This window comes from Capricornis sumatraensis, chromosome 2 (genome assembly GCF_032405125.1).
Source record: "Capricornis sumatraensis isolate serow.1 chromosome 2, serow.2, whole genome shotgun sequence".
NCBI classification, from domain to species: Eukaryota; Metazoa; Chordata; class Mammalia; order Artiodactyla; family Bovidae; genus Capricornis; species Capricornis sumatraensis.
The window spans coordinates 181,072,215-181,099,948 of record NC_091070.1 but is presented as its reverse complement, the minus strand read 5'-3'; the positions used below and the strand labels follow the sequence as shown (position 1 = coordinate 181,099,948).

Genomic DNA, 27,734 nt, shown 5'->3' with positions numbered 1-27,734 from the left:
AGATTTGTACTTTCATATGCTTTCCTATTAACTAAGAGAAAGTGAAGTCACTCAGTCGTGTCCGACTCTTTGCGACCCCGTGGACTGTAGCCCACCAGGCTCCTCCATCCATGGGATTTTCCAGGCAAGAATACTGGAGTGGGTTGCCATTTCCTTCTCCAGGGGATCTTCCTGACCCAGGGATCGAACCCAGGTCTCCTTCATTGCAGGCAGACGCTTTAACCTCTGAGCCACCAGGGAAGCCCAATTAACTAAATGGTACCATTTCATTTCAACTTAAAGAAGTACCTTTAACATTTTTTGTAAGGCTGGTTTCATGGTAATAAAATCCTATAGTTTTTGCTGTCTTGAAAATTCTTCATCTCTCCAATTCTGAAGGACAGCTCTGCCAGGTAGAGTATTCTTGGTTGGCAGGTTGTGTTTTTTTGTTCAGCACTTTGAATATATCATGACACTCTTTTCTGGTCTGAAAAGTTTCTGCTGAAAAATCTGCTTATAGTCTTATGGGGTTCCCCTTGTATTGAACAAGTTTTTTATTCTTGCTGTTTTAAAGATCCTCTTCTTGTCTTTTAACATTTGATGTTTTAATTATCATATCTTGTTGTCAGTCTCTTTGGGTTTATCTTATTTGTAACTCTCTGGAATTCCTGGATCTGGATGTCTGTTTCTTTCCTCAGGTTAAGGAAATTTTCAACCACATTTTTTCAGGTAAATTTTCTGCCTCTTTCTCTCTCTTCTCCTTTTGATAACCTTGTTGTTATCCTATAAGTCCCTTTAAGCTATCTTCACTTTTTTAAACTTTTTTCTCTTTGTTGCTCTGATTGGATAAGTTCTATTGTTGTATTTGAGTTCACTAATCTTTTCTTCGGCTTCATATAATCAGATATTGAGCCCCTCTATTGTATTTTTCAGTTTCATTACTATATTTTTCAGGTCTGTAGTTTCTGTTTGGTACTTTCTTACATTTTCTACCTCTGTTGAAATTCTCACTTTGTTGATCCATTGCTCTGAGTTTAGTGAGCATCTTTACAATCATTATTTTGAACTCTTTATAGAGTAAATCACTTATGTCAATTTCATTAAGATCTTTTTCTGAGGCTTCATCTTGTTCTTTCATTTGGAACATATCCCTATTTCTTCATTTTCCTTGATTCTCTGTGTTGGTTTCTATGCGTTAGGTAAAATATACGCCTTTCCAAGACTTGAAGGAGCAGTCCTGCCGTAGCTCTTGGTTGTGTCCTGAACATATGATTGTCCAAGCAGCCTACTTTATTTTTAGTGCCTCCAAGGAGTTGAGCATGCGCCAGAACCTGTCACTGTCCCCAGGGGGCCAGATCGTAGCACTCAATTCAGGCTGATTAGAAGCCGGAACTTCAGGCTGTTGTTGCTCAGTCACTAAGTCGCGTCCGAATCTTTGCGGCCCCATGAGCTGCAGCACGCCAGGCTCCCCTGTCCTGCACTGTCTCCCAGAGTGTGCTCAAATTCATGTTCATTGAGTCAGTTGGATGATATCTAACCATCTCATCCTCTGAATTTTCACACTAGGTATTTTGGGGGCTCATCTCTCAGACACAGAACTTATAAGTTGAAGTGCCAACCAGTGTTTAAAGCAGCATTATTTACAATAGTCAGCCATGGAAGCAACCTAAATGTCCATCAACAGATGAATAAAGAAGAAGTGTATATATACACAGTGGGATACTACTCAGCCATAAAATAGAGAATGAAATAGTGCCATTTCATCAGCATGAGTGAACCAAGAGACTATCATACTAAATGAAGTAAGTTAGACAAATATCATATGATATCACTTACATGTGGAATTTAAAATATAACGCCAATGAGTCGATCTATGAAACAGAAACAGACTCATAGACATAGAGAAAAGACTTGTGGTTGCCAGGTGGGAGAAGGGGGTGGCGGGGGAGGGATGATTGGGAGTTTGGGATTAGCAAATATAAACTATTATATTAATATATAAAATGGATAAACAACAAGGTCATACTGCATAGTAGAGGGAACTATATTCAATATCTTATAATGAACCATATGGAAAAGAATATGAAATACAGTACACACACACACACACACATACATACACATGATAATAACTGAATCACTTTGCTGTACACCAGAAATTAACACAACACTGTAAGTCAACTATACTTCAATAAAAAAATTTAAAAAGTTGAAGTACCAGCTTGGGGTTCAAACCTTTCACTTCTTAGGGAGATGCTCAGGGTTGTGAATTCCCTCCCAGTTATGTGTTGCTGCTCTGAGGGTGGGGTTTTTGGTGAGATAGTCTCTCAGCCTCTCCTACCCATTGTGGTGTGGTCTGTCTTTCTTTTTTCTCATTTTCTCAATGTGTAGGAGTAACTTATCTTGTTTTTTGGTTTCCTGCAGAGGAAATGGTTCCATGAGCAGCTGTAGATGTACTGTGTCTGTGGGAGGAGATAGTTCAGGATGCACCTGTGCCGCCGTTTTGAACTGGAACTGGTAGAGTTTCTTGTACCCACTGACACAGTTTTAATGATTTATCAACAGCCAGGCTTCTCTCATCTTTACTCCCACTTAGTCCCTTTCTCATTATTTCAGAGCATATATCAAATATATTACATACTTTATCACCTGGAAAAATTGTGACACAGGAGTTAAAACCAAATTCTTTGCTAGTCTGTTTCACTTTGTGAAACATTCCTTTAAATGTTTATGTGAAGAAGGATTTTACTGAACCGTCACAATAGCAGACTACATCAAAATAAAAGTACCAAGGTAGATGGATTTCTGATTTCCAGTCTTCTGTCATCTTTTAAAATTTTTTTAATTTTCATTATTTATAGGTTGCACTGGGTCTTAGTTGCCGCACCAGGCTCTTCACTCATGCCTGCGGTTTTGGTGAGGGGAGGTTGCTCATCCACTGTGGTGTGTGGGCTTCTCGCTGTAGTGATGGCTTCATGGGCTCTAGAGCTCAGGCTTCAGTAATCGTGGCCCATGGGCTTAGCTGTACGTAGTATGTGAACTGTGAACTTCCAGATGTTCAAGCTGGATTTAGAAAAGGCCGAAGAACCAGAGATCAAATTGCCAACATCCACTGGATCATCAAAAAAGCAAGAGAGTTCCAGAAAAACATCTATTTCTGCTTTATTGACGACGACACCAAAGCCTTTGACTGTGTGGATCACAACAAACTGTGGAAAATTCTGAAAGAGATGGGAATACCAGACCACCTGATCTGCCTCCTGAGAAATCTGTATGCAGGTCAAGAAGCAACAGTTAGAACTGGACATGGAACGAGAGACTGGTTCCAAATCGGGAAAGGAGTACGTCAAAGCTGTATATTGTCACGCTGCTTATTTAACTTCTATGCAGAGTACATCATCCGAAATGCTGGGTTGGATGAAGCACAAGCTGGAATCAAGATTGCCGGGAGAAATATCAATAAGCTTAGATACACAGGTGACACTACCCTTATGGCAGAAAGCAAAGAACTAAAGAGCCTCTTGATGAAAGTGAAAAAGGAGAGTGAAAAAGTTGGTTTAAAGCTCAACATTCAGAAAACTAAGATCATGGCATCCAGTCTCATCACTTCATGGCAAATAGATGAGGAAACAATGGAAACAGTGACAAACTTTATTTTCTTGGGCTCCAGAATCACTGCAGATGGTGGCTGCAGCCCTGAAATTAAAAGATGCTTGCTCCTTGGAAGAAAAGCTATGACCAACCTAGACAGCATATTAAAAAGCAGAGACATCACTTTGCCAACAAAAGTCTGTCTAGTCAAAGCTATGGTTTTTCCAGTAGTCATGTATCGATGTGAGAGCTGGACTATAAAGAAGCTGAGTGCTGAAGAAGATACTTTTGAACTGTGATGTTGGACTGCAAGGAGATCCAGCCAGTCAATCCTAAAGGAAATCAGTCTTCAATGTTCATTGGAAGGATTGATACTGAAGCTGAAACTCCAATACTTTGGCCACCTGATGCAAAGAACTGACTCATTTGAAAAGACCCTTATGCTGGGAAAGATTGAAGGTGGGAGGAGAAGGGGATGACAGAGGATGGAACGGTTGGATGGCATCACCAACTTGATGGACGTGAGTCTGAGCAAGCTCCTAGAGTTGGTGATGGACAGGGAAGCCTGGCTTGCTGCAGTCCATGGGGTCGCAAAGAGTTGGACACGACTGAGCGACTGAACTGACTTGAACTGAAAGTATGTGGAGTGTTATTGGACAGAAGTGAACGTGTGTCCCCTGCATTGGCAGGAGGATTCTTAACCACTGGACCACTAGGGAGCTACCTTGCCTCTTTTTAAAAAAAAATCATTATTTTATCCAACTTTATTGAGGTATAATTGACAAAATTGTAAGTCATTGAAAGTATACAGCAAAATGTTAATCTGATATACATGTACATTGTGAAAGAGGTCTCTTCCTCACTGACTAAATTAATGCATTCATTACCTCACTTTACTTATGAAAACATACAAGTTTTCCATCTTAGCAAGTTTCAGTTGTACAATACAGTGTTATCAACTATAGTCATCATATTACAAATTAGATTTTCAGACTTTATTCATCTTATAACTGAAAGTTTATGCTGTTTTTCTAACCTTGTCCTATTTCCCCCACTCTCTAGCCACTGACAACCACTTTTTCACTCTGTTTCCATGAGATTGACTTCATTTTCTTACCTCTTTAAAAATATTTCATTTAGCATAACGCCTTCTGGGTTCATCTGTGTTGTTACAAAGGACAAGATTTCTTTCTTTAAGGCTAAATAATGTTCCACTCTGTGTATGTATATGCGCTCAGTCACTAGGTTGTGTCCAGCTCTGCGACCCCCTGGACTATAGCCCACCAGGTTCCTCTGACCGTGGGTTATTCCAGGCAAGAATACTGGAGTCGGTTGCCATTGCCTACTTCAGTGTATGTGTATATACATAGGGAAATGCAGATCACTACACACATGCCACGTTTTCTTTATTTTCTGCATGCACTTAGGTTTTCTCCATACCATGTCTATTTGAATAATGATTTTATGACTGTGAGAGGACAGATATCACTTCAAGTTAATTATTTGGCTACCAAAGGAAATCAGAATATGTTCAGAAGTTGGATTGCTGGATCAAATGGTAGTTCAGTTTTTAATTTCCGCACTGTTTTCTATAGTGCCTGTACAAGTTTACATTCCAACAAACAGTGTAGAGGAATTACCTTTTCTCCACATATTTGCCTGCATTTGTTACCTCATCTTTTTTTTTATAATAGACTTCTAACCTGTGTAAGGTGGTTTCAGTTTGCATCTCCCCAGTGGTAAGAGGGCAAGGAGAAGTGGGTGACAGAGAATGAGATGGTTAGATGGCATCACAGACTCAATGGACATGAGTTTGAGCAAGCTCCAGGAGAGGGTGGAGGACAGGGAAGCCTGGTGTGCTGTAGTCTATGGAGCTGCAAAGAGTTGGACACGTCTTAGTGAACGAATAACAATTAGTGAGAATGAGTGCTTTTTATGTATCTGTTGGCCATCTGTATTTATTTATTGAATAATGTCTATTTAGATGTTTTACCCACTTTTAGTTGGGGATTTTTTGGCTATTAGTTGTGTATATTCCAAGAATATTTTGAATATTAATCCCTTAACAGATATGTGGTTTGCAAATATATTCTTCTGTTTCATAGCTCGAATTTTCATTTTGTTGATGGTTGTTTTTGCTGTGTAGAATCTTTTTAGTTTCTAAAAGACTAGGAATACTTAGGAGTAAATCACATAAGAATACTTTAGGATGTAATCACGTTTATTTTTGCTTTCGTTACCTTTTCTTTTGCTGTTAAATACAAAATATCACTGCAAAGACCAATGGCAAGTAGCTTCTTACCCATTATGTTTTCTTATGGGAGTTTTATGGTTTCAGGTTATACATTCAAGTCTTTAATCCATTTTGAGTTGACTTTTCAGTGTTTTGTAAGTAGTGATCCTGTTTCATTCTTTTTCATATGGTTATCCAATTTTCCAAACACCTTTTATTGAAGAGGTATCCTTTCTGAACTGTATATTCTTGGCTCCTTTGTCATAAATTAATTGACAATATAACATGAGTTCATTTTCAGGGTCTCTATTCTGTTCCAGTGATCTATGCGTCAGTTTTTATGACTATATCATACTGTTTTTTGGTGTTTTTTTTTGATATCATATTGCTTTGATTATTACAGCTTTACAGGACAGTTTGAAATCAGGAAGAGTAATGCCTTTAGCTTTGTTCTATCTCAAGATTACTTTGGCTATTTAGGTTTTTTTCAGGTTTCAAAAAAATTTTTTTTGTTTGACAATTTATTAAATATACTACATTTGCACCTTATTCTTCAGTTTTTTAAATCATTCACACACGAACTTTGTAAAACTGTACTTTATAGAAAACCATCTGCAAAATGCACATTTTTGCTCACATTTTAGATAAACTGCTGAAAATGTTAGGAATTATTTTATTGAAGGTGATCATGAGACTTGGGGTGGCTTGATTTCATTAAATCTGACACCAGACAATGACTTTCGTAAGGTTAATGTTGATGTTGAAATGTGGATACAAAAATGTCTATTTACTGTTCAATCTAATGGTGTTTGAGAAAACACTACAAACAGGACAAAATGAAGTACTATTTTTTTTCTTTACAGACATTTCTCTAAATCCATTTTCTGTACACTTTCTCTCCCATTCATAATTAGTTATGCAGACTGATGAGGCAAAAAAAAAAATTCCTTAAAAAAACCTCGATCCTATTTACATCACGTGCAAAGTGAGAATTTTAAGTAGGTGTCATGGCAGAACTGGTTAAAAGTAAATACAGTCAAGTGACAGGTACCTTTGCCTCTCCAAATATAAGTCCTTCCCCCCTCCTCTCTGGGAGAAATAACATTTTCAGGTCATAGACTGTGAAACAGCATGCAATGCAAAGACAGAAACAAATTAAAAATTCTTTTTATTTGCAGCTGTTGAGACAATATTTCTGAGAGTTGAGGTTACCTCTAGTGGCAAAACCAGAGCGAGCTGTTAAACAGTTGGAATGCTACAGTACTTGAGTACATGGCCATTTCTCTTTTAGCACGTTCTTTGGTCTCCTCTTCTAGAAGTTGTAGGTGTCTGTTTAGCTTGATTGCGTGTCATCTTAATGAAGCTACATCTACAACTGTCAGTCCTCTGAAGTTCCTTTAATAGTTGCATCCATATTTGAAATGCCTACATGGAGTCACTTCTGACCAGCTGGCCATTTTGGCTAACAGCATTTTCCACTCACAGAGTGATCTTCTTAGGCTGCCAGCTACATGACTTTCTTCATTTTGAGGGGTTGGATGAGGTCTTTCTAAATCCAGAAAATTTAGTGATCTCTCACTTACCATAAGCACACGATGTGGTATTTTTAGTGCCATAGCCTTAAAGGGAGTTGATTGAATAAGGTCAAGATCTGCTTGTCTTGAAAATGGAATTCCAGCTACAACAATTCTCTCTGGAACTGCAGAATCACACTAGCATTTGAAACTCCTTCTTGGAATTCTTGTTCCAGGTCAGCATTTGGTGGTGCTACCTTTAATTTTTCCAGGGCCCTCATTCACTAATACCTTCAGTGTATTCCATTTCATACCTGATTTGACTAATGTCTGCCATCTGAGCAGCAGTGGGAGAAGGAAATGCTGCCTTACTCTAAATGTGTACCAACTACTGCTTGCTTTTAGGCATTATCTGCTTCTGTGCCTCATATTAATCTTTCAACTTGCCTCAATATGCATATGCTGGATTTTGTCCCCCTGGGCCCACTGGAGGGTCCCTGGAGGGCCACCACCTGCTGGCTCCCTGGGCACTCCTTCGACAGTCTCAGAGGCAGCTGGCCCAGTGCATGGAGATGCCCAGGTAAATCACTGGCCAGAGAGCCAGGTTCCAAATTTTAAGATTTTTCTATTTATATGAAAAAAGCCTTTGGCATTTTCATAGGAATTGCATTGAATCTGTAGATTGCTTTGGGTTAGTTCAGTTCAGTCGCTCAGTTGTGTCCGACTCTTTGCGACCCTATGAAGTGCAGCACACCTGGCCTCTCTGTCCATCACCAACTCCCGGAGTCTACCCAAACCCATGTCCATTGAGTCGGTGATGCCATCTGACTATCTCATCTTCTGTTGTCCCCTTCTCCTCCTGTCCTCAATCTTTCCCAACATCAGGGTCTTTTCCAGTGAGTCAGCTCTTCGCATCAGGTGGCCAAAGTATTGGAGTTTCAGCTTCAACATCAGTCCTTCCAATGAACACCCAGGACTGATCTCCTTTAGGATGGACTGACTGGATCTCCTTGCAGTCCAAGGGACTCCCAAGAGTCTTCTCCAACACCACAGTTCAAAAGCATCAATTCTTCGGCGCTCAGCTTTCTTTATAGTCCAACTCTCACATCCATATGTGACTACTGGAAAAACCATATCCTTGACTAGAGGGACCTTTGTTGACAAAGTAATGTCTCTGCTTTTTAATATGCTGTCTAGGTTGGTCAGTATGGACATTTTAATAATAATAATACCTCCAGTCCATGAACACAGAATATCTTTCCATTTATTTGTGTCATCTTTCCTACATTTTCAGTGTACAATTTCTCACCTTGGTAAAATTTATTCCTAGGTTGTCTTAATTTGTTTTTTGGGTAATTCATTGTTAATGTATAGAGAAGAAATTGATTTTTTATATTGATTTTGTACTCTACAACTTTATTGAAATTGTTTATTATTCAGTTCAGTCATTTAGTCATGTCTGACTCTTGTGACCCCATGGTCTGTAGCATGCCAGGCTTCCCTGTTCATCATGAACTCCTGAAGCTTGCTTAAACTCATGTCCATCAAGTCAGTGATGCCATCCAACCATCTCATCCTCTGTTGTCCCCTTTTCTTCCCAGCTTCAATCTTTCTCAGCATAAGGGTCTTTTCCAATGAGTCAGTTCTTTGCATCACGTAGCCAAAGTATTGGAGTTTCAACTTCACCATCAGTCCTTCCAAAGAATATTCAGAAATGATTTCCTTTATGATGGACTGGTTAGACCTCCATGCAGTCCAAGGGACTCTCAAGAGTCTTCTCCAATACCACTGTTCAAAAGCACCAATTCTTTGACACTCAGCTTCCTTTATAGTCCAACTCTCACATCCATACATGACTACTGGAAAAACCATAGCTTTGACTAGACAGACCTTTGTTGGCAAAGTAATGTCTCTGCTTTTGAATATGCTGTCTAGGTTGGTCATAACTTTTCTTCCAAGGAGCAAGCGTCTTTTAATTTCATGGCTGCAGTCACCATCTGCAGTGATTTTGGAGCCCCCAAAAATAGTCTGTCACTGTTTCCATTGTTTCCCCATCTATTTGCCATGAAGTGATGAGACCAGATGCCATGATATTAGTTTTCTGAATGAACTTTTTCACTCTCCTCTTTCATCAAGGGGCTCTTTAGTTGTTCTTCACTTTCTGCCATAAGGGTGGTGTCATCTGCGTATCTGAGGTTATTGATATTTCTCCCGGCAATCTTGATTCCTGCTTGTGCTTCTTCCAGCCCAATGTTTCTCATGATGTACTCTGCATAGAAGTTAAATAAGCAGGGTGACAATATACAGCCTTGACATACTCCTTTTCCTATTTGGAACCATTCTGTTGTTCCATGTCCAGTTCTAACTGTTGCTTCTTGACCTGCATACAGATTTCTCAGGAGGCAGGTAAGGTGGTCTAGTATTCCCATCTCTTTCAGAATTTTCCACAGTTTGTTGTGATCCACACAGTCAAAGGCTTTGGCAAAGTCAATAAAGCAGAAGTAAATGTTTTTCAGGAACTCTCTTGCTTTTTCGATGATCCAATGGATGTTGGCAATTTGATCTCTAGTTCCTCTGCCTTTTCTAAAACCAGCTTGAATATCTGGAAGTTCACATTTCATGTACTGCTGAAGCCTGTCTTGGAGAATTTTGAGCATTACTTTGCTAGCGTGTGAGATGAGTGCAGTTGTGCAGTAGTTTGTACATTCTTTGGCATTGTCTTTCTTTGGGATTGGAATGAAAACTGACCTTTTCCAGTCCTGTGGCCACTGCTGAGTTTTCCAAATTTGCTGGCATATTGAGTGCAGCACTTTCACAGCATCATCTTTCAGCATTTGAAATAGCTCAGCTGGAATTCCATCACCTCCACTAGCTTTGTTTGTAGTGATGCTTTGTAAGGCCCACTTGACTACGCACTCCAGGATGTCTGGCTCTATGTGAGTGATCACACCATCATGCTTATCTGGGTAATGACGATCTTTTTTGTACAGTTCTTCTCTGTATTCTTGCCACCTCCTCTTAGTATTTTCTGCTTCTCTTAGGTCCATATCATTTCTGTCCTTTATTGAGCCCATCTTTGCATGAAATGCTCCCTTTGTATCACAAATTTTCTTGAAGAGATCTCTAGTCTTTCCCATTCTAATTTTTTCTCTATTTCTTTCAACTGATCACTGAGGAAGGCTTTTTTCTCTCTCTGTGCTATTCTTTGGAACTCTGTTTATTGTTGGGCTGATCAAAAAAGTTCACTAGGGTTTTCCATAAGATGTTAAACAACAAACTTTTTGGCCAACCCAATATTTCTAACAGTTTTTTAGTAGATTCTTTAGGGTTTTCTGAATACAATATATCATCTGCTAACCGTGATAGTTTTACTTCTTCATGTAATTTGAATGCCTTTTATTTCTATTTCTTGTCTAATTGCTCTGGCTAGGGCTTCCAGTACTATGTTGAATAAGATTGGTGACAGTGGTATCCTTGTCTTGTTCTTAAACTTCGAGGAAAGCTCTCAGCATTTCACCATTGCATAGGTTGTTATCTGTGGGTTTGACATATATGGCCTTTATTATGTTGACATGCAGTCCCTCAATACCCAGTTTGTTGACTTTTTAAATCACGAATGGATGTTGAATTTTGTCAAATGCTCTTTCTGCATCTATTGAGATGACCATATGCTCTTTATCCTTTATTTTGTGAATGTGGTGTATGTCACATTTTATTTTATTGACATGAACCCTCCATGTACCACTGGAATAAATCCAATTTGATCCTTTTAATCTATTGTTGAATTCAATTTGCTAATGCTTTATGAGGATTTTTGTAACTGTTCATCAGGAATATAGGCCTGTAGTTTTTTTTTTTTGTACACTCTTTGTCTGCCTTTGATAAAGTAAAGCTAACCTTGTAAAAATAATGTGAAAGTGTAATTTCCTTTTCTGTTTTTGGAAGAGATTGAGACGGATTGGTATTAATTAGTCTTTAAATGTTTTGTGGAATTCACCAGTGAAACTGTCTGTCCCTGAACTTTCTTTTTTTTGCTGGGAGATTTCCTATTACTGGTTCAGTTTCGTTACTAGTAATTTATTCTGTTTTCCTGTTTCCTCATGATCCAGTCTTGGTAAGTTGTTTCTAGGAATTAGCCCATTTCTTCTCAGTTATCCAACTTGCTGGCATATAAGAAATGCGTAGTGGTCTTTATGATCTTTTGTATTTTTGTGGTATCAGTTGTAATATCTCCTTTTTCATTTATGTCTTGATGTAAGTTCTCTTTTTCTTAGTAAGTCTGATTAAAAGTTTGTCTGCTGCTGCTGCTAAGTCGCTTCAGTCGTGTCCGACTCTGTGCAACCCCACAGATGGCAGCCCACCAGGCTCCGCCGTCCCTGGGATTCTCCAGGCAAGAACACTAGAGTGGGTTGCCATGTCCTTCTCCAATGCATGAAAGTGAAAAGTGAAAGTGAAGTCACTCAGTCCTGTCCGACTCTTAGCAACCCCATGGACTGCAGCCCACCAGGCTCCTTCGTCCATGGGATTTTCCAGGCAAGAGTACTGGAGTGGGTTGCCATTGCCTTCTCCAATCTTTTTTGAAAAGAAGCTGTTAGTTTCATTAATCTTTTCTGTTGTCTTTTAAATCTCTATTTCATTTATTTCCACTCCTGTTACTTCCTTCCTCTTGCCTAGCCTGGAGCTTACTTTGGTGGGACTGTGCTCAGTCCACTGTCTGCGACCCTATGGACTATAGCCTGCCAGGCTCCTCTGTCCTGGTATTTTTCAGGCAAGAATACTGGAGTGGGTTGCCATTTCCTCCTCCAGTGGAACTTAGTTTGTTCCTAAGTCCTCGAGATATAACGATAGTTGTTCAAGATGTTCTTTCTTCATGTAAGTGTTTATCACTATAAACTTCCCTTTTAGAACTGCTTTTGCTATATCTTGTAAGTTTTGCTATGTTTTGTTTCCATTTTCATTTGTCTCAAAGTATTTTTTTATTTCTTCTTTGATTCAGTGGTTGTTCAGGAGTATGTTGTTTAATGTCAACATGTTTGTGAACTCTCCAGTTTTTTTCTTATAATTGATTTCTAGTTTCATACAATCATGTTTGAAAAAGATGCCAGATAGCATTTCAATCACTTTAAATTTATTAAGACATGTGGCCTAACATATGATCTATCCTGAAGAATATTCTATGTGAGCTTGAGAAAAATGTGTGTTTGATCCTTGTTCGGATGGAAAGTTACGTCATGGCTTTCAGGTTCATCTTGTCTAACATGTAGTGTAAGCCCAATATCTTCTTGCTGATTTTTCTGGCTAAACGATCTGTTTTTGAGTGGAGTATTTAAGTTCCCTGATACTACACTGCTCTTTTTCTCCCTACACAATCATTATTTGCTTTCAGTTCAGTTCAGTTCAGTCGCTCAGTCATGTCTGACTCTTTGCGACCCCATGAATCGCAGCACGCCAGGCCTCCCTGTCCATCACCAACTCCTGGAGTTCACTCAGATTCAACGTCCATCGAGTCCGTGATGCCATCCAGCCATCTCATCCTCTGTCATCCCCTTCTCCTCCTGTCCCCAATCCCTCCCAGCATCAGAGTCTTTTCCGATGAGTCAACTCTTCGCATGAGGTGGCCAAAGTACTAGAGTTTCAGCTTTAGCATCATTCCTTCCAAAGAAATCCCAGGGCTGATCTTCAGAATGGACTGGTTGGATCTCCTTGCAGTCCAAGGGACTCTCAAGAGTCTTCTCCAACACCACAGTTCAAAAGCATCAATTCTTCGGGGCTCAGCCTTCTTCACAGTCCAACTCTCACATCCATACATGACCACAGGAAAAACCATAGCCTTGACTAGAAAGACCTTAGTCGGCAAAGTAATGTCTCTGCTTTTGAATATGCTATCTAGGTTGGTCATAACTTTTCTTCCAAGGAGTAAGCATCTTTTAATTTCATGGCTGCAGTCACCATCTGCAGTGATTTTGGAGCCCCCCAAAATAAAGTCTGACACTGTTTCCACTGTTTCCCATCTATTTCCCATGAAGTGATGGGACTGGATGCCATGATCCTAGTTTTCTGAATGTTGAGCTTGAAGCCAACTTTTTCACTCTCCTCTTTCACTTTCATCAAGAGGCTTTTTAGTTCCTCTTCACTTTTTGCCATAAGGGTGGTGTCATCTGCATATCTGAGGTTATTGATATTTTTCCTGGCAATCTTGATTCCAGCTTGTGCTTCTTCCAGTCCAGCGTTTCTCATGATGTACTCTGTATATAAGTTAAATAAGCAGGGTGACAATATATAGCCTTGACGTACTCCTTTTCCTATTTGGAACCAGTCTGTTGTTCCATGTCCAGTTCTAACTGTTGCTTCCTGACCTGTATACAGATTGCTCAAGAGGCAGGTCAGGTGGTCTGGTCTGGTATTCCCATCTCTTTCAGAATTTTCCACAGTTTCTTGTGATCCACACAGTCAAAGGCTTTGGCATAGTCAATTAAGCAGAAATAGATGTTTTTCTGGAACTCTCTTGCTGTTTTGATGATCCAGCGATGTTGGCAATTTGATCTCTGGTTCCTCTGCCTTTCTAAAACCAGCTTGAACATCTGGAAGTTCACGGTTCATGTATTGCTGAAGCCTGGCTTGGAGAATTTTGAGCATTATTTTACTAGCCTTTGAGATGAGTGCAATTGTGCAGTAGTTTGTACATTCTTTGGCATTGCCTTTCTTTGGGATTGGAATGAAAACTGACCTTTTCCAGTCCTGTGGCCACTGCTGAGTTTTCCACATTTGCTGGCATATTGAGTGCAGCACTTTCACAGCATCATCTTTCAAGTTTTGAAATAGCTCCACTGGAATTCTATCACCTCCACTAGCTTTGTTTGTAGTGATGCTTTCTAAGGCCCACTTGACTTCACATTCCAGGATGTCTGGCTCTATGTGAGTGATCACACCATCGCGATTATCTTGGTCGTGAAGATTTTTTTGTACAGTTCTTCTGTGTATTCTTGCCAGCTCTTTTAATGTCTTCTGCTTCTGTTGGGTCCATACCATGTCTGTCCTTTATCGAGCCCATCTTTGCATGAAATGTTCCCTTGGTATCTCTAATTTTCTTGAAGAGATCTCTAGTCTTTCCCATTCTGTTGTTTTCCTCTATTTCTTTGCATTGATCGCTGAAGAATGCTTTCTTATCTCTGCTTGCTATTCTTTGGAACTCTGCATTCAGATGCTTATATCTTTCCTTTTCTCCTTTGCTTTTCACTTCTCTTCTCTTCACAGCTATTTGTAAGGCCTCCCCAGACAGCCATTTTGCTTTTTTGCATTTCTTTTCCATGGGGATGGTCTTGATCCCTGTCTCCTGTACAGTGTCACGAACCTCATTCCACTCTATCTATCAGGTCTAGGCCCTTAAATCTATTTCTCACTTCCACTGTATAGTCATAAGGGATTCGATTTAGGTCATACCTGAGTGGTCTAGTGGTCTTCCCTGCTTTCTTCAATGTAAGGCTGAATTTGGCTGTTCTTGTTTTGGGCTCATATTTACAACTGTTACTTCCTTTTGATTGATTGGCTTATCTTTTATAATGACCTTTTTGTCTTGTTAAATTTTTCAGGTTGAAGTTTATTTTGTTTAATGTAAGTACAGCTACCTTTGTTTTCTTTTGGTTTTCATTTGCCAAGAATATGTTTTTTGCATCCCTTCCCTTTTCAGTCTGTGTGTGTCCTTTAAGCTAGGTGAGACTCTTAGTCAACATATAGTTTGGCTTTGATTTTTATCCATTCAGGCACTTTGTCTTTTGATCAGACAGTTTAATCCATTTACATTTAAAGTTTAAAAAGTGTTTATTGAAGAATAGTTGATTTACAATATTTAGCTTCATGTGTATCACATTGTGATTCAGTATTTTTGCAGATTATACTCTTACAGATTATTATAAGATAATCACTATAATTCCCTGTGCTATACATTATATCTTTGTTGCTTATCTGTTTTGTGTATATTAGTTTGTTAATCTCATACCCCTAATTTGTCCCTCTTCCCGTCCATCTCCCCTTTGGTAACCATAGTTTATTTGCTATGTCTGTGAGTCTATTTCTATTTTGCATATACATTCGTGTTATTTTTTTAGATTCTACTTATAAGTGATATTATATAGTGTAGTGTTTGTCTTTCTCTGACTTATTTCACTATCCATAATATTTCCTAGGTCCATTCACGTCACTGCAAATGGCAGTATTTTTTTCTCTTGCTTTTTCGATGAAAAAGCTTACATTCCCCCCAACAGTGTACAAGGATTCCCTTTTTTCTGCAAACTCTGACACATTATTTATAGACTTTTTGATAACTGTTCTAACAGGTGTGAGGTGATGTCTCATTTTCATTTTGCATTTGTTATATTCATAAATTTTGTGATTTCTATTTGGCAATTTTTAATGTTTTCTATCTTTGTTGCGATTCTTTGTTCATGCATTGATCTTTTGACCTCAGTGAGCATTTTTACAACCATTATTTTGAACTCTCAGGTAAGTCACTTAGTTCATTAGATCTGTTCTGGATATTCATCATGGCACATCTGGAACATTACCTTTGTTTCTTTTTTATTGTCACTGTGCATTATACAAAGCAGCCACCTCTTCCAGTCTTGACTGAATGGTCTCTTGTAGGAGATGAATCCTGTTGCTCAGCCCAGCCTGAGCTCTTAATTGGCTTTCAAACTTTTGTGACTATTTTCTTTGAGGCTACTTCTTTGCTTTTAGTGGCTTATTTAGAGGATATGCTAAGACTTGTATATCCAAAGGTGGGGACTACAGTTAGCACCTAGATGCAGGCTGATTAGACCCTGGACCCTGAGGCTGCAGCTGAGAGTATGTAGTTAAGCCCTGTGCAGGGAGAAAAGGAAACGGGCATTTGTTTTTGTTTTTTTTCACCTGTTCCTTTGTGCTGAGCACAGATGTACAGTCACTGGGGGGTAGGGATGGTGGTACCTGCATCCATTAAGAATTGTATTTTTGTTTGCTATAATCCTGTAGAATTCATGAATGCAAGCCCCATTGGCTGTCAGAGCCAGATGACCCAGGGACTACTCCTTGGGTATCAGACATAAAAGTTGGGGCACAGTATATAAAAACTCCTTCCAGGGAGATACTAGTGATTGGAGTGGGCTGGAAGATGGGAGAGGTGTCCTTCAACTTCCCCAGTCTCTGGGGAAGACTGCAGCTGCCCCTAGCACCTGCTAGATTAGGAGCTGGGTCTCAGGCAGCAGCTTTTAAAGCATGTGGATAAGCCTTTTTCAGGGGAAGACAGGGAGATGGACTATTCTACCTGCTCCCTCTGCACCTGGCCCTGAGGGGCTACTCAAAGTGAGCTGTGACCATCAAGAATGTTTATTTTCTATAGCTTTGTGGATCTCATAAACACATGCCCTGTTGGCTTTCAGGGCTAAGGATTTGGGAACCCATACCTCAAGTGGAAGTCTTCAAAGTTAAGAGTACTACAGGTGGAGTCTGAATGCTTCAGTGCTCAGGGAGAACCTAAGAACTGGGAGTTCTCTGCTGATGCAGTGCTGTGCCTGGGTTGAGATGTATGGTGAGAGTGTATCTCAGCCTTTCCTACTATTTTGGTATTTTCTCGTTTGTTTAATATGTAAGAGCTGCTCAGCTAGCTTCTGGATCTTTTTTAGAGGGAACTGCTCTACATGTGTGAACATCTGGCATATCCATGGGAGGAGGAGAGGCGCTGTAGAGCCTCCTTGGTCATCTTTACCTTGGGTGAATTACCATGGGTGATTGAGAATGGCTTTATCTACAAGGGTAGACAGACTCCTTGTCTGTCCCCTTTGAAGTTGAATCTGGTTTTAAAAATTGTGGCCATTATTGTTAACTTTAATTGTAATGTGAGAAGGCTCTTCTGCACTCATTTCTATTCTTTTTTAAATTTGTTTTTAATTGGAGAATAATTGCTTTACAATATTGTGTTGGCTTCTACCATACAGCATGAATCAGCCATAGGTATACATATGTCCCCCCTCTCTTGAACCTCCCCCACATCCCCCCCGCATCCCACCCTTCTAGGCTGTCACAGAGCACTGGGTTGAGCTCCTTCTGAAAGTGAACTGGAAGTGAAGTCGCTCGGTCGTGTCCGACTCTTTGCGACCCGTGGACTGTAGCCCACCAAGCTCCTCCATCCATGGGATTCTCCAAGCAAGAACACTGGAGTGGATTGCCATTTCCTTCTCCAGGGGATCTTCCCAACCCAGGGATCGAACCCAGGTCTCCCACATTGCAGGCAGACGCTTTTAACCTCTGCACCACCAGGGAGCCCCTTCTGTCACACAGCAAATCTCCACTGGCTCTATTTTACATACAGTAATGCTACTCTTTCAATTCGTCCGTCTCCTTCCCCCGCTGTGTCCACAAGTCTGTTCTGTCTGTGTCTCCATTACTGCCCTGCAGATAGGTTCATCAGTACCATCTATCTAGATTCCATATGTATGCGTTAGTATACAATATTTTCTCTTTCTGCCTGACTTCACTCTGTGTAATAGGCTCTAGGTTCATCCGGTCTCATTAGAACGGACTCAGATGTGTTCCTTTTTGTGGCTAATATTCCATTGTATGTATGTACCACGACTTCTTCATCCATTCATCTGTTGATGGACATCAAGGTTGCTTCTGTGTCCTGGCTATTGTAAATAGTGGTGCAGTGAACATCGGGGTGCTTGTGTCTTTTTCAATTATGGTTTCCTCAGGATATATGCCTAGTAGTGGGACTGTTGGGTCATATGGTAATTTTATTCTTAGTTTTCTAAGGAATCTCTGTACTGTTCTCCATGGTGGCTGTTCCAATTTACATTTCCACCAACACTGTAGGAGTGTTCCCTTTTCTCCACACCCTCTCCAGCATTTATTGTTTGTAGCTTTTTTGATGATGGCCGTTCTGATCAGTTTGAGGTGATCCCTCATGTGGTTTTGATTTGCATTTCTCTAATAAAGAGCAGTGTTGAGCATCTTTTCATGTTTGTTGGCCATCTGCATGTTTTCTTTGGAGAAATGCCTATTTAGGTCTTCTGCCTACTTTTTAATTGGGTTGTTTGTTTTCTGGTATTGAGCTGCATGAGCTGCTTGTGATCAATCCTTTGTCAGTTTCATTTGCAATTATTTTATCCCATTCTGAGGGTTGTCTTTTCACCTTGTTTATTGTTTCCTTTGCTGTGCAAAAGCTTTAAAGTTTAATTGGGTCCCATTTGTTTATTTCCATTACTCTAGAGGATCTCGCTGTGATTTATATCAGAGTGCTCTGCGTATGTTTTCCTTTAGGAGCTTTATAGTTTCTGGACTGACATTTAGGTCTTTAATCCATTTTGAGTTTATCTTTGTGTATGGTGTTAGGAAGTGTTCTAATTTTATTCTTTTTACACCCAGTTGTCCAGTTTTCCTACCATCGGTTACTGTAGAGACTGTCTTTTCTCCATTGTTTATTCAAGCTTCCTTTATCAACGATAAGGTACCCATAAGTGCGTAGGTTTACCTCTGGACTTCTTGTTCCATTGGTCTGTATTTGTTTTTGTGCCAGCACCATACTGATTTCTACATTCTTGTATATTAAATACTATGTGTGACAAACTTACTAAAGAATATCAAAGCTACAACTGGGAGGAATTAGGTGGTCATGAGTTGTGAGACATAATTGGATTTATCATATTGATTACTGTGACTGCTTGTGAGGAACATTTTGGCCCTTCTTATCATGAACACTTCTGGATTAGAATATCTGAGATAGAACTCAGAAATTTGCATTTTAACAAGCTTTCCAGGCGCTTATTTTGTAGACTAAAGTTGGAGTTCCTACTGTTCTCTGGAATGTTTCACTATGCTATTTTGTGGACATCATTTGCTAGTTTTTGCCCCTACTAGTTTATTCTCTTGCCACGTCTTTTACTACTAGATGAACTTCACATCTAATTTGACATGCAGTTCAATTCCTTAGCCATGCTCCTTCCTCAGAGGAATACTGGCATTCTGAATCTACATACGAACAGCAGAAGCAACTACACTGTCACTTTTTCTTTCCCGAAACTGTGGGGAGTTGGGGAAGGAGGGCATTAAGAAGCTGGTTTGTATTCTTCAAAAGTTCCTCACGTGACTCTGATGTAGAAACTTTTGTATAGTTTTTTTACAGCTTTGTTATTTATCCTGCTATTCTGTTTTTATACCAAATCACAAGTAGAATTGCTTTTCTTATAAATATCTTTAACAAATCAACCAATTTTAATTTAGATTTTAGCATTAGTTATGGTTTCTTTTTCTAATAGGTGTCATCTTTAAGAAATGAAAAGCGAGGCTCATCATATCTCGTCTCTGCCCCAGAAGGTGGTTCAGTGGAATTTGTTGACCAGCATTCTCAGGGCACAGGAGCATATTACATGGAAACCTACTTAAAAAAGAAGAGAGTGTACTGAGTTAAGTTCTCTCCTTATAAACTGATAAGGTTCTTTGCAGTATCTCTGCTGTTCATCGCTGCCTTAACTACATTCAGACTAGCCATATCCTTTAAATTACGGGTTTATAACTTCCCAGAACGAACTGTGTTGTGCAGCAGGCAGAATTGCCAAGTAAAAAAAGTAAGTAGCAATAAGAGACATCAATTGAGGACATATTCCACTAGAATTAGACACATCTTAATCAATGTGCTATTAACTTAGTCCATTGGAGAAATTAACATATATTCTAATATTCCTTGTTTAGGACTGGGAATAATTTTGACACCATATATAGAAGTGTGAAGCAATAGAATGGGAAACATTCTTGGTTTCCCAAGCCTTAGAATAAATTTCTGATAAGCCAACGTGCATTTCAATTTACTTTATCTAGAAGTAATCTCATTCACAAATTTTTAGACCTTTTCCTAGAATCAGAGTGCAAGTACAAAATGCAGTGACTGGTAATGTTATACTCTACATGCAAACTTCATTTTCACCCCCCCGATACCAGTCATGCATTGTAAAACTCAAACACAGAGGTGACGTCCAAGGTATATACCACTACAGATGCTTTACACTTAATATATTATTTACCACTAATACCTCTTGTGGGGGAAAAAGGTATTTTTTTAAGTAGCTTTGGTGATCTAGTAATAATTTCAGGGGTTGGCAAACTACTCCCTGTAGTCAAATTCAGTCCTCCACCTGTTTTTGTACTGCCTGCAAGCTAAGAATGATGTTTACATTTTTAAATGTTTGGAGGAAAAAAAAGTATGACTTGAAATTCATATTTCAGTGTCCATACATAAAATTTTATTCAAACACAACCATGCTTATTCACTTACATATCATCTATGGCTAATTTTGTGCTACAGTGGCAGAGCTGAGTAGCTGCAAAGCCTAAAATATTTACTATCTGGCCCTTTATAAAGTTCACAGACTCCTTATCTAATACATTTAATTCCCTAATCCTTTTATTTTACACCTACAAAGACTTAAATTTTGCAACGGATTTGTAAGTGGCAAGAAACAAAGGTTTCTAAGTCTTGTTTCGTAGAACAGTGATGATTAATTTACACGTTTTGGTCATCAAATGCCCTATTTCCACAGTAAAGCAGTCAATTCTGCCATTTCTAAAGGGAGCTTATGAGGCAACAGTATTTATAACCATTCTTAGATAATAAGCTATACCTCGCTCTCTGCTTTGTTTCTTATTCAGTTGCAGTGTGTTTGTTAGGCTGAAAAATTATCCAGGTGCTTAACCCAGTTTTATCCAGCTTCCTTTCGAAAGAACTGTGTTTATTGCACATAACTTTTGACATCACCATTTCCTGAAGACCCTGGTATTCAAAATGCATGAGAAACCCTTTTGCTATCCAGAATGTCTAAGTTTTTCTTTGTTATGAGACACTAATTGATGATGTGGAATTGAAGGGTCTCAGTGATCCTAGTCTTTTTGAAATCAGATCTTTAAGTATCTTGTATTTGGGGGACTTTATAATAGAGGGTTATCACTCCTATTTTAGAAGTTTAAAACTGGTATATATGATTTGTAATGTATTGCTTCTATTAACTTCTACTGGCAAATGACAGCTAGAAAGTTAAACTAAGATAATTTCCAGTAAGTATACTACCTATAAATAACCAAATCAGGATGGGCATCATTCAGTTTTGACTCAGCAGATGAAAAATGGGTTCTCCATGCTCTGCACTTCTTGTTTTCCTGCTGCATTAAGTCTCTTCAGTGCTTTGTCGTAACTCTATGACAGTAGAAGAAAGCAAAGATGGAAATTTTAGAACTATAAGCAGAAAGAGGTTGAAAGAACTAAAAGGTACTTTGAGTTAATAGATGTGGGTCTGCCATCCATACTGGCCTGTGCCCCAATGGGACATGAGAGATATGACATGACTCAAGTGGTGTTAGTATAAGGACCATTACCCATGCTCTCCCCACCAGTCCATACTGTTATTTTTCTATGTAAACAAATTGTTTGTAATGCTTTGAAAATGAACTCTTAATATTAAAAGGCATATGCATGTGAAGACTCCATATATTTATTTGTATAAAGAGTAAACAAAGTGCATAGAGAGTGGCCACAGGTTTGACACAGACAGAGACATTTGTGATGCCAGGTTATTGAACAGATTTAAATGGCAAGTTTATTGTTGCCATTGACTCAATACACAACTCTCTTTTCAGGCTTAAGGGGGAAAAATAATGATGTCAAACAAATAATAGCATCAACAAAAAGTTTTGCAGACTCTTGGTCAAAAAAGATCTACAGTTCACATTGAATCAGATTTGACATTTTGATGACCCAGCAGTCTCCAGGAAAACTGAGAACCGCCTGGTGGGTCCTGAACTCCGCAGTCGTATGGGTGGGTCTTTCAAGTTTTGCATGATAGGGTGATGGTCAAAATAGTGATCGACTCTTGCAGGTGGATGGTAAGTCCTGAAACACTCTAAGAACAGTGCAACGTACACGGTATATATGCAGTCAGCATCCAGAACCAATGCTGGAACAGCTTGCCCCAAAGTGGTAGAGTTACAAAAGGATATACATTGACATTTCTGAAAAGCATGAATCCAGGTTCTTGGCCTCAGTTCTGATTAAAGGTATACTGTTTAGGGAAGCACTGGCACAGGTTTAGTTCTCAAGAATTAACATCATGCAGCAAAGTATCTGTTCCACAGCTGCCCCTCTGGGTATGTATGACCAGTCTTCTCAAAAATGGGTACCACTGGTCACCCAAGGGGACAGGAGCTAAGCCACTGCAAAACAACTCAAAGTTTATGTCCTACTATTGACAGGAATCCACTCACCTTTGTATAGAGACAATAGTATACTAACAGTATCTATATTTCAAGAATGTTTCATCTATCATGGTATAGATATTGAAATTTGAGGGCATATTAGAGTATTGGCTAAATTCATCAATCCTTATCTTTATGTGCCAGAAAAAAATTTCGTATCAACTGGCAGCTAAGAAAAAGCAATCATCTTGAGACTCTACTTTGGTCCGCTCCTCTTGTTTTGAGAAATCCCATTCTGGTACTCAACTGTGATGGTAAACTAACCAAACGGTGATATATTCTTTCCAAAAGGAGGAGTGCTTAAGTGCTTTCTAATATTTTGGTTTTCACTATGTTACTGGTATCAAATTTAAAAAGGAAGTACTTAACACATCTTAAGCACCATAGTGTGCTTTATACATGGACACGTACCCTGGTATCTTTTTAGACAGAATACAAACTTTTTCCAGTAACACATTTTTTTAAATGGCTTGGGTACTGGTTGGGGGTAGGAGGACTTGATACACAATAGAATTTAACTGTTATTACTCATGCTTCTTAGAAGTGCTTCAAATCCTTCAATAAGGTTCTGAAAGGTTGTCCGATTAGATGGTTGAAATTCCCAACACTTTCGCATATGTTGATAAACCTATTTAAAAAAAAAAAAACAGTAAAAATGTTTAGGAGCTTTTTTTTTTTAAGTATATAAACATCAAGAGGAAGAACATAATTTTGAAAATGTGAATGAGTTTCCTTAAGTCCTACCATAAAACAAGAGTATTTGAATAACTTAAAATATAGAAAATATGGCACATCTGTAAGTATTAAATATTAATATTTAATATTATAAGTATTTTAATATTTGAGAAGTTCATGGCTTAACTGACCTTGCAAAAAATCCAGGTTACAAATTACTCTAAGCCAATTTAAGGATGACGTTATAGCTCAGTTTAAACTACAAGTCTCCACGCTGGCTGCTCCATTCTTTGGCTCAGACATACTATTCAGTGTACTTAGAGATTCTAAAGAGTTAGTCTTGAAGCAGTTCAGTTAGAAATACAGAAAACTGATTGTCACAATAAGGCAACATCAAAATATGCTCCTTTCGGGTGCTCACTGAGGTAAGCCTGCTATTGGAGGGAATTCCTTCCTTTGAACACAATATGTGGTTGTCATTTGCCCCAAAGATGGTTTTCTCAGCCGAAATTCAGCATCAGAAATCTATTTTAAAATGCAAGCAGTGAAAACAGTTTTATTACTGTGAAATGGCCCATAAATACCTCATCTGGACAGTTAGGTGGACATGGCAAGCGTTTTCCTTCTTTTAATGTATTCACGAGTCTTGTTACCGTCATCTGACCATGAGTTGGGCCTATCATTTTCAGGAACAACTATGAAAAATAAAATCAAATGAAATATTTTACTTTTTGCACATATTTATATAAACTCCAGAGAGGTTAAGGTAAAATTTCTAGAACTGGAAATGAAAACAAACAGGCTTTTCTCCTTAGTAACTCAAAGTGAAAGTCCAAGACGCTTTTCCTTTCCATTACAACACACTGACTGATTCTTTATGAACTAAACTTACAAAGCAAAGGGATGGACACATTTTCATTGGGGGCCAGATTCAAACAAAGGACAAGTGTGACTTACGGCCATGGGACTGGAATCTGAATCACAGTAAGTAAGCAGCTCATGCAGAGTTACTCCGAAAGACCAGACATCAGAGGCGATATAAAACTTACACTGAATTAAACATTCTGGAGCATACCTGAAAGAGCAGAACAAGAAACTTCATTTCCTGGGAAGGACATACCAAAAAACATCAGAGTAACTCAGCCCAGAGAGCTGACTTCTTAGAATATAACATTCAAAGACATGTAAGTGTATGTTACATGTTAATCACACACATGCTGCCCCGGTGCACACCTGATGTGAACAGTATCCCTGTGGGCCCTCAGTTCACACCGCACAGGCTCTCCCTGGGGAGGGGTGTGGGAGGAGGCGATGACCACAGGCCCAGGTTTTATCTGCCTGCAAGCTCACAGTGAGTGAGTAGTGACCTAACTGCCCAGTCCTCTTACAGTATCTGTTGTTTTGGTGAATGTTATCCATTGCCTGAGCTAGAAATTGAGGCATAACCGGTCTCAGAAATACTTCTCAAACCTACTCACTGCTCCTAAACCCCACCATCACTGTCCAAATCACAGCCCTAGTTCATGCCATCAATGCCCCTCTCCAAATCAGACTCCCTGGCTCCAATCTTGCTCTTCTCCTCCCCACAGTGATCTTTTTAAACAGAAGCCCCCATGCTTAATCCTTCCAACAGCACCCCAAAACCCCAGCTCCAAAACTCAAGTGTCTAGGGCATTGCCGTAGCAACTGCAGAGACCTTTCACCATCCAGACACATCGAGCTGATTCCAGTTCCTGGGACAGCCACTGCTCTGTCTTGCTCTTGCCATCACACACATGCCTTCTTCTACCCATCTTTACAACCCTCCAGGAATCTTTTAAGGACTTAGCCTAACAGAACTTCCAGAAAACCAAGCCCGAACGCTTCTATGGTTATGGCACCATGAAACTAGCTGCCTCACCCATTAAATTCTAAACTCGCTCATCTTATTTACCCTTGAATCTCTAGTACCTGGCACAAAGCAGGGGCTTCATAGGTATTCCTTTGAATAAATGAATTCACTTATCCATTGACTATGCAATGAGTAAATGGAGGTTTGGGCTCCTTGGGTGGGAAAGACCCACCGCTGCCCATGTAGGATGCACCGCAGTGCTGCTGAGTTCTACAGGACAGGGCAGAGTGCAGACTCAGCAGCTTCCCCCTTGGACAGTGTGCCAGACCGAGAGGGGTTGAAGTTGGGGTGCGGCCTTCCAACCAGGACACCGGTGATTCATGACAAGACAGCCAAACCGCCCATGGATTTTCCTCTGCTCTTGCATTCTCCCTGAATCTGCCAAAGCCACCTCGTCACCTCACACTTGCCCTCCAAGCTTCCTCTGCATAGCTGTTGACTACTCTGGCCGCTAACAGTTTTAAGAACTGTGTCAGAGGCATGCCTTCCCAAGGGAAGACAGAGATGCTGACTGCTGTTAGATTTCTTCATTGGAAGATGTTGCCTATGAAGCTCAGACATTGCCATGTAATGTGGCTTTCAGTGAAACAGCTTAAGAGCTGTTTCTTGAAGGCAAAAATTAGTCAATTCCAAATGATCTAAGTCTTTTCTAATCTGGACCAATAAGAGAATTTAACATATCTAAACAGGACCTAGCAGAACAGTGGAAGCCCTCTGAAGCACTGAGGAAATCTGTTTGATTCAGTTACCAAAACACAGGGCTGTCCCGGTCGTCCTTGACTGTGTAGTACTCCTTATCAGTTTCGATGGCTTTGGTTAGACCAAAGTCCCCAATTTTCACTTGGTGTTCACTCTCAACAAGGACGTTTCTTGCTGCTAAGTCCCGGTGAACGTATTGCCGAGAACCCAAATAGTCCATCCCCTGAGGGAGAGAAGCAAAGGCAGAGTGTGCTGCTGACATGAAATCAGACCGGATTTTGTCTTTGCCACTTTGTAACACACACACAGATACAAATGTCATTTCATTCACATATCACTTTTTTTGTTTTTACTTTTATGCAAAAATAGTAAGACCAACCTGATTCAAAGAAATACATATTTAAAGAAACCATCACTTTCTTAGTAGAGGCTAACTTCAATCCACATCAAGCAGAACAAAATAAACTCAGTATAATTATCAGGAAGTTTCCCACTTGTAGCCTAATTACAAACCAATTACTCAGGACAGAGTGCCTGATTTTTAAATTTTTACCAGGTTTTTTCTTTTTTCCCTTTTTACCTTACAAATCTGAACAGCATATTTTAATTGCTGTTTGAGGTTAATTTTGTTCTTATTCTTTGGAAGATATTCCTTAAGGCTCCCTGAAGGCAGAAACTCCATGATGAGCTTAATACCATTGCCACCTGTTTAGGGGGGAAAAAAAAAACATCAGTTGTTCTGTTGCCAAGTCGTGTCCAACTCTTCACAACCCCATGGACTGCAGCACGTCAGGCTTCCCTGCCCCTCACTATCTCCCAGAGTTTGTCCAAGTTCATGTCCATTGAATCAGTGCTGCCATCCTACCATCTCACCCTCTGTCACCCTCTTCTCCTGCCCTCAATCTAACCCATCAGTACAAGGCAGTCAAATGAAGGACGAGTAGAGGGCACAGGATTTGGAGACAGAGAGCCTGAACTGACTTCAGCATCAACCCTGAAACCACAGGCAAGCTGCTTAACCCCAGAGGTTCCAAAGACTCGGGATCTTCAGGAGTGACCAGGGTACCTACCCCAGGGTCGTCACCACTCACTCAGACAACACAGTGTTCTGCAAAGCACTCGGCAAATGATTTTTAAAAATCATGAGCCACATCGTTTTCACTACAAATTTTAAAGTACACTAACATGAGTGCTGTAGTGGCTTGTAAAAAAGATACATTTAATAGTAAACACTACTTGCCACTTTGATTTAGACAACCAGAAAACTAAATGCCCTGCCTAAGGTTGGGTCAGAAAAGCAGGTAAAAGAGAGCAGTGGGTGTCAGTTTCATCTGGCCTAATGTGCTAAGTATTGGAACGGGAAATCTAATCCCCAGTGTGGGTGTAGTAGCCACCTAAAGAAACAATGCTGGAATCACCCCTGCCTAGGAGGGAGGCTGGGTAGTCTCGGAAGCTCTGCAGATGCTGAGGGATCTGACTGTGTATGGCTTGGAAGTCCTAGAGCTCTGGCGGTTATCAGCTAGCATTCAGGCAGCCCAGATGAGGCTGAGGGTGTGGCCTGCTCAGCTCTAGCCTTTATGTGACCCCAGACAGCCACTTAGTCTTTAAACAAACCACACTTTGTATAACATACCGTCTTCTGTGCAGATGCCTTTATACTTCACGATGTTCTCATGATAAAGATTTCTTAAGATTTCAATCTCCTTCTTCAGATCAGCAATGTGGTTCCCTCCACTCTCGGGCTTCAGGGATTTGACAGCCACCTGCTCCCCTGTATTGTCCCCCTCAGGGTCATACCTGCAGAGCTCGACCTTCCCAAAGTGGCCCTGGAGGGAAAGATGCACATGCTTGATCACAGAGGCGCCAGCCTGGGTCAGCAGGA

General features: G+C 39.9%; 2 protein-coding genes and 1 pseudogene across 3 annotated transcripts in view; 1 reads left to right on the top strand and 2 right to left on the bottom strand.

Annotated features, from left to right (window-relative positions):
* The window catches only part of RAVER2 (ribonucleoprotein, PTB binding 2), a 141,324-nt gene extending 121,573 nt beyond the window's left edge, over window positions 1-19,751 (top strand). Inside the window, exon 12 of the mRNA XM_068961220.1 lies at window positions 19,605-19,751. Coding sequence (XP_068817321.1) covers window positions 19,605-19,751 — 147 coding nt within the window. The remainder of the gene's footprint in view (window positions 1-19,604) is intronic.
* LOC138073589 (mitochondrial fission factor pseudogene) lies at window positions 7,018-7,678 on the bottom strand (annotated as a pseudogene).
* A 2,115-nt stretch (window positions 19,752-21,866) lies between the features above and the next one.
* JAK1 (Janus kinase 1) overlaps window positions 21,867-27,734 on the bottom strand; it is a 245,042-nt gene continuing 239,174 nt past the window's right edge. For both annotated transcript variants that reach the window (XM_068964049.1, XM_068964048.1), the window contains exons 20-25: window positions 27,486-27,678; window positions 26,433-26,557; window positions 25,903-26,075; window positions 24,220-24,337; window positions 23,847-23,957; window positions 21,867-23,215 (exon numbers count right to left, since the gene is read on the bottom strand). In XM_068964049.1, the coding sequence (XP_068820150.1) occupies window positions 23,102-23,215; window positions 23,847-23,957; window positions 24,220-24,337; window positions 25,903-26,075; window positions 26,433-26,557; window positions 27,486-27,678 (834 nt within the window). In that variant the 3' untranslated portion in view covers window positions 21,867-23,101. The remainder of the gene's footprint in view (window positions 23,216-23,846; window positions 23,958-24,219; window positions 24,338-25,902; window positions 26,076-26,432; window positions 26,558-27,485; window positions 27,679-27,734) is intronic.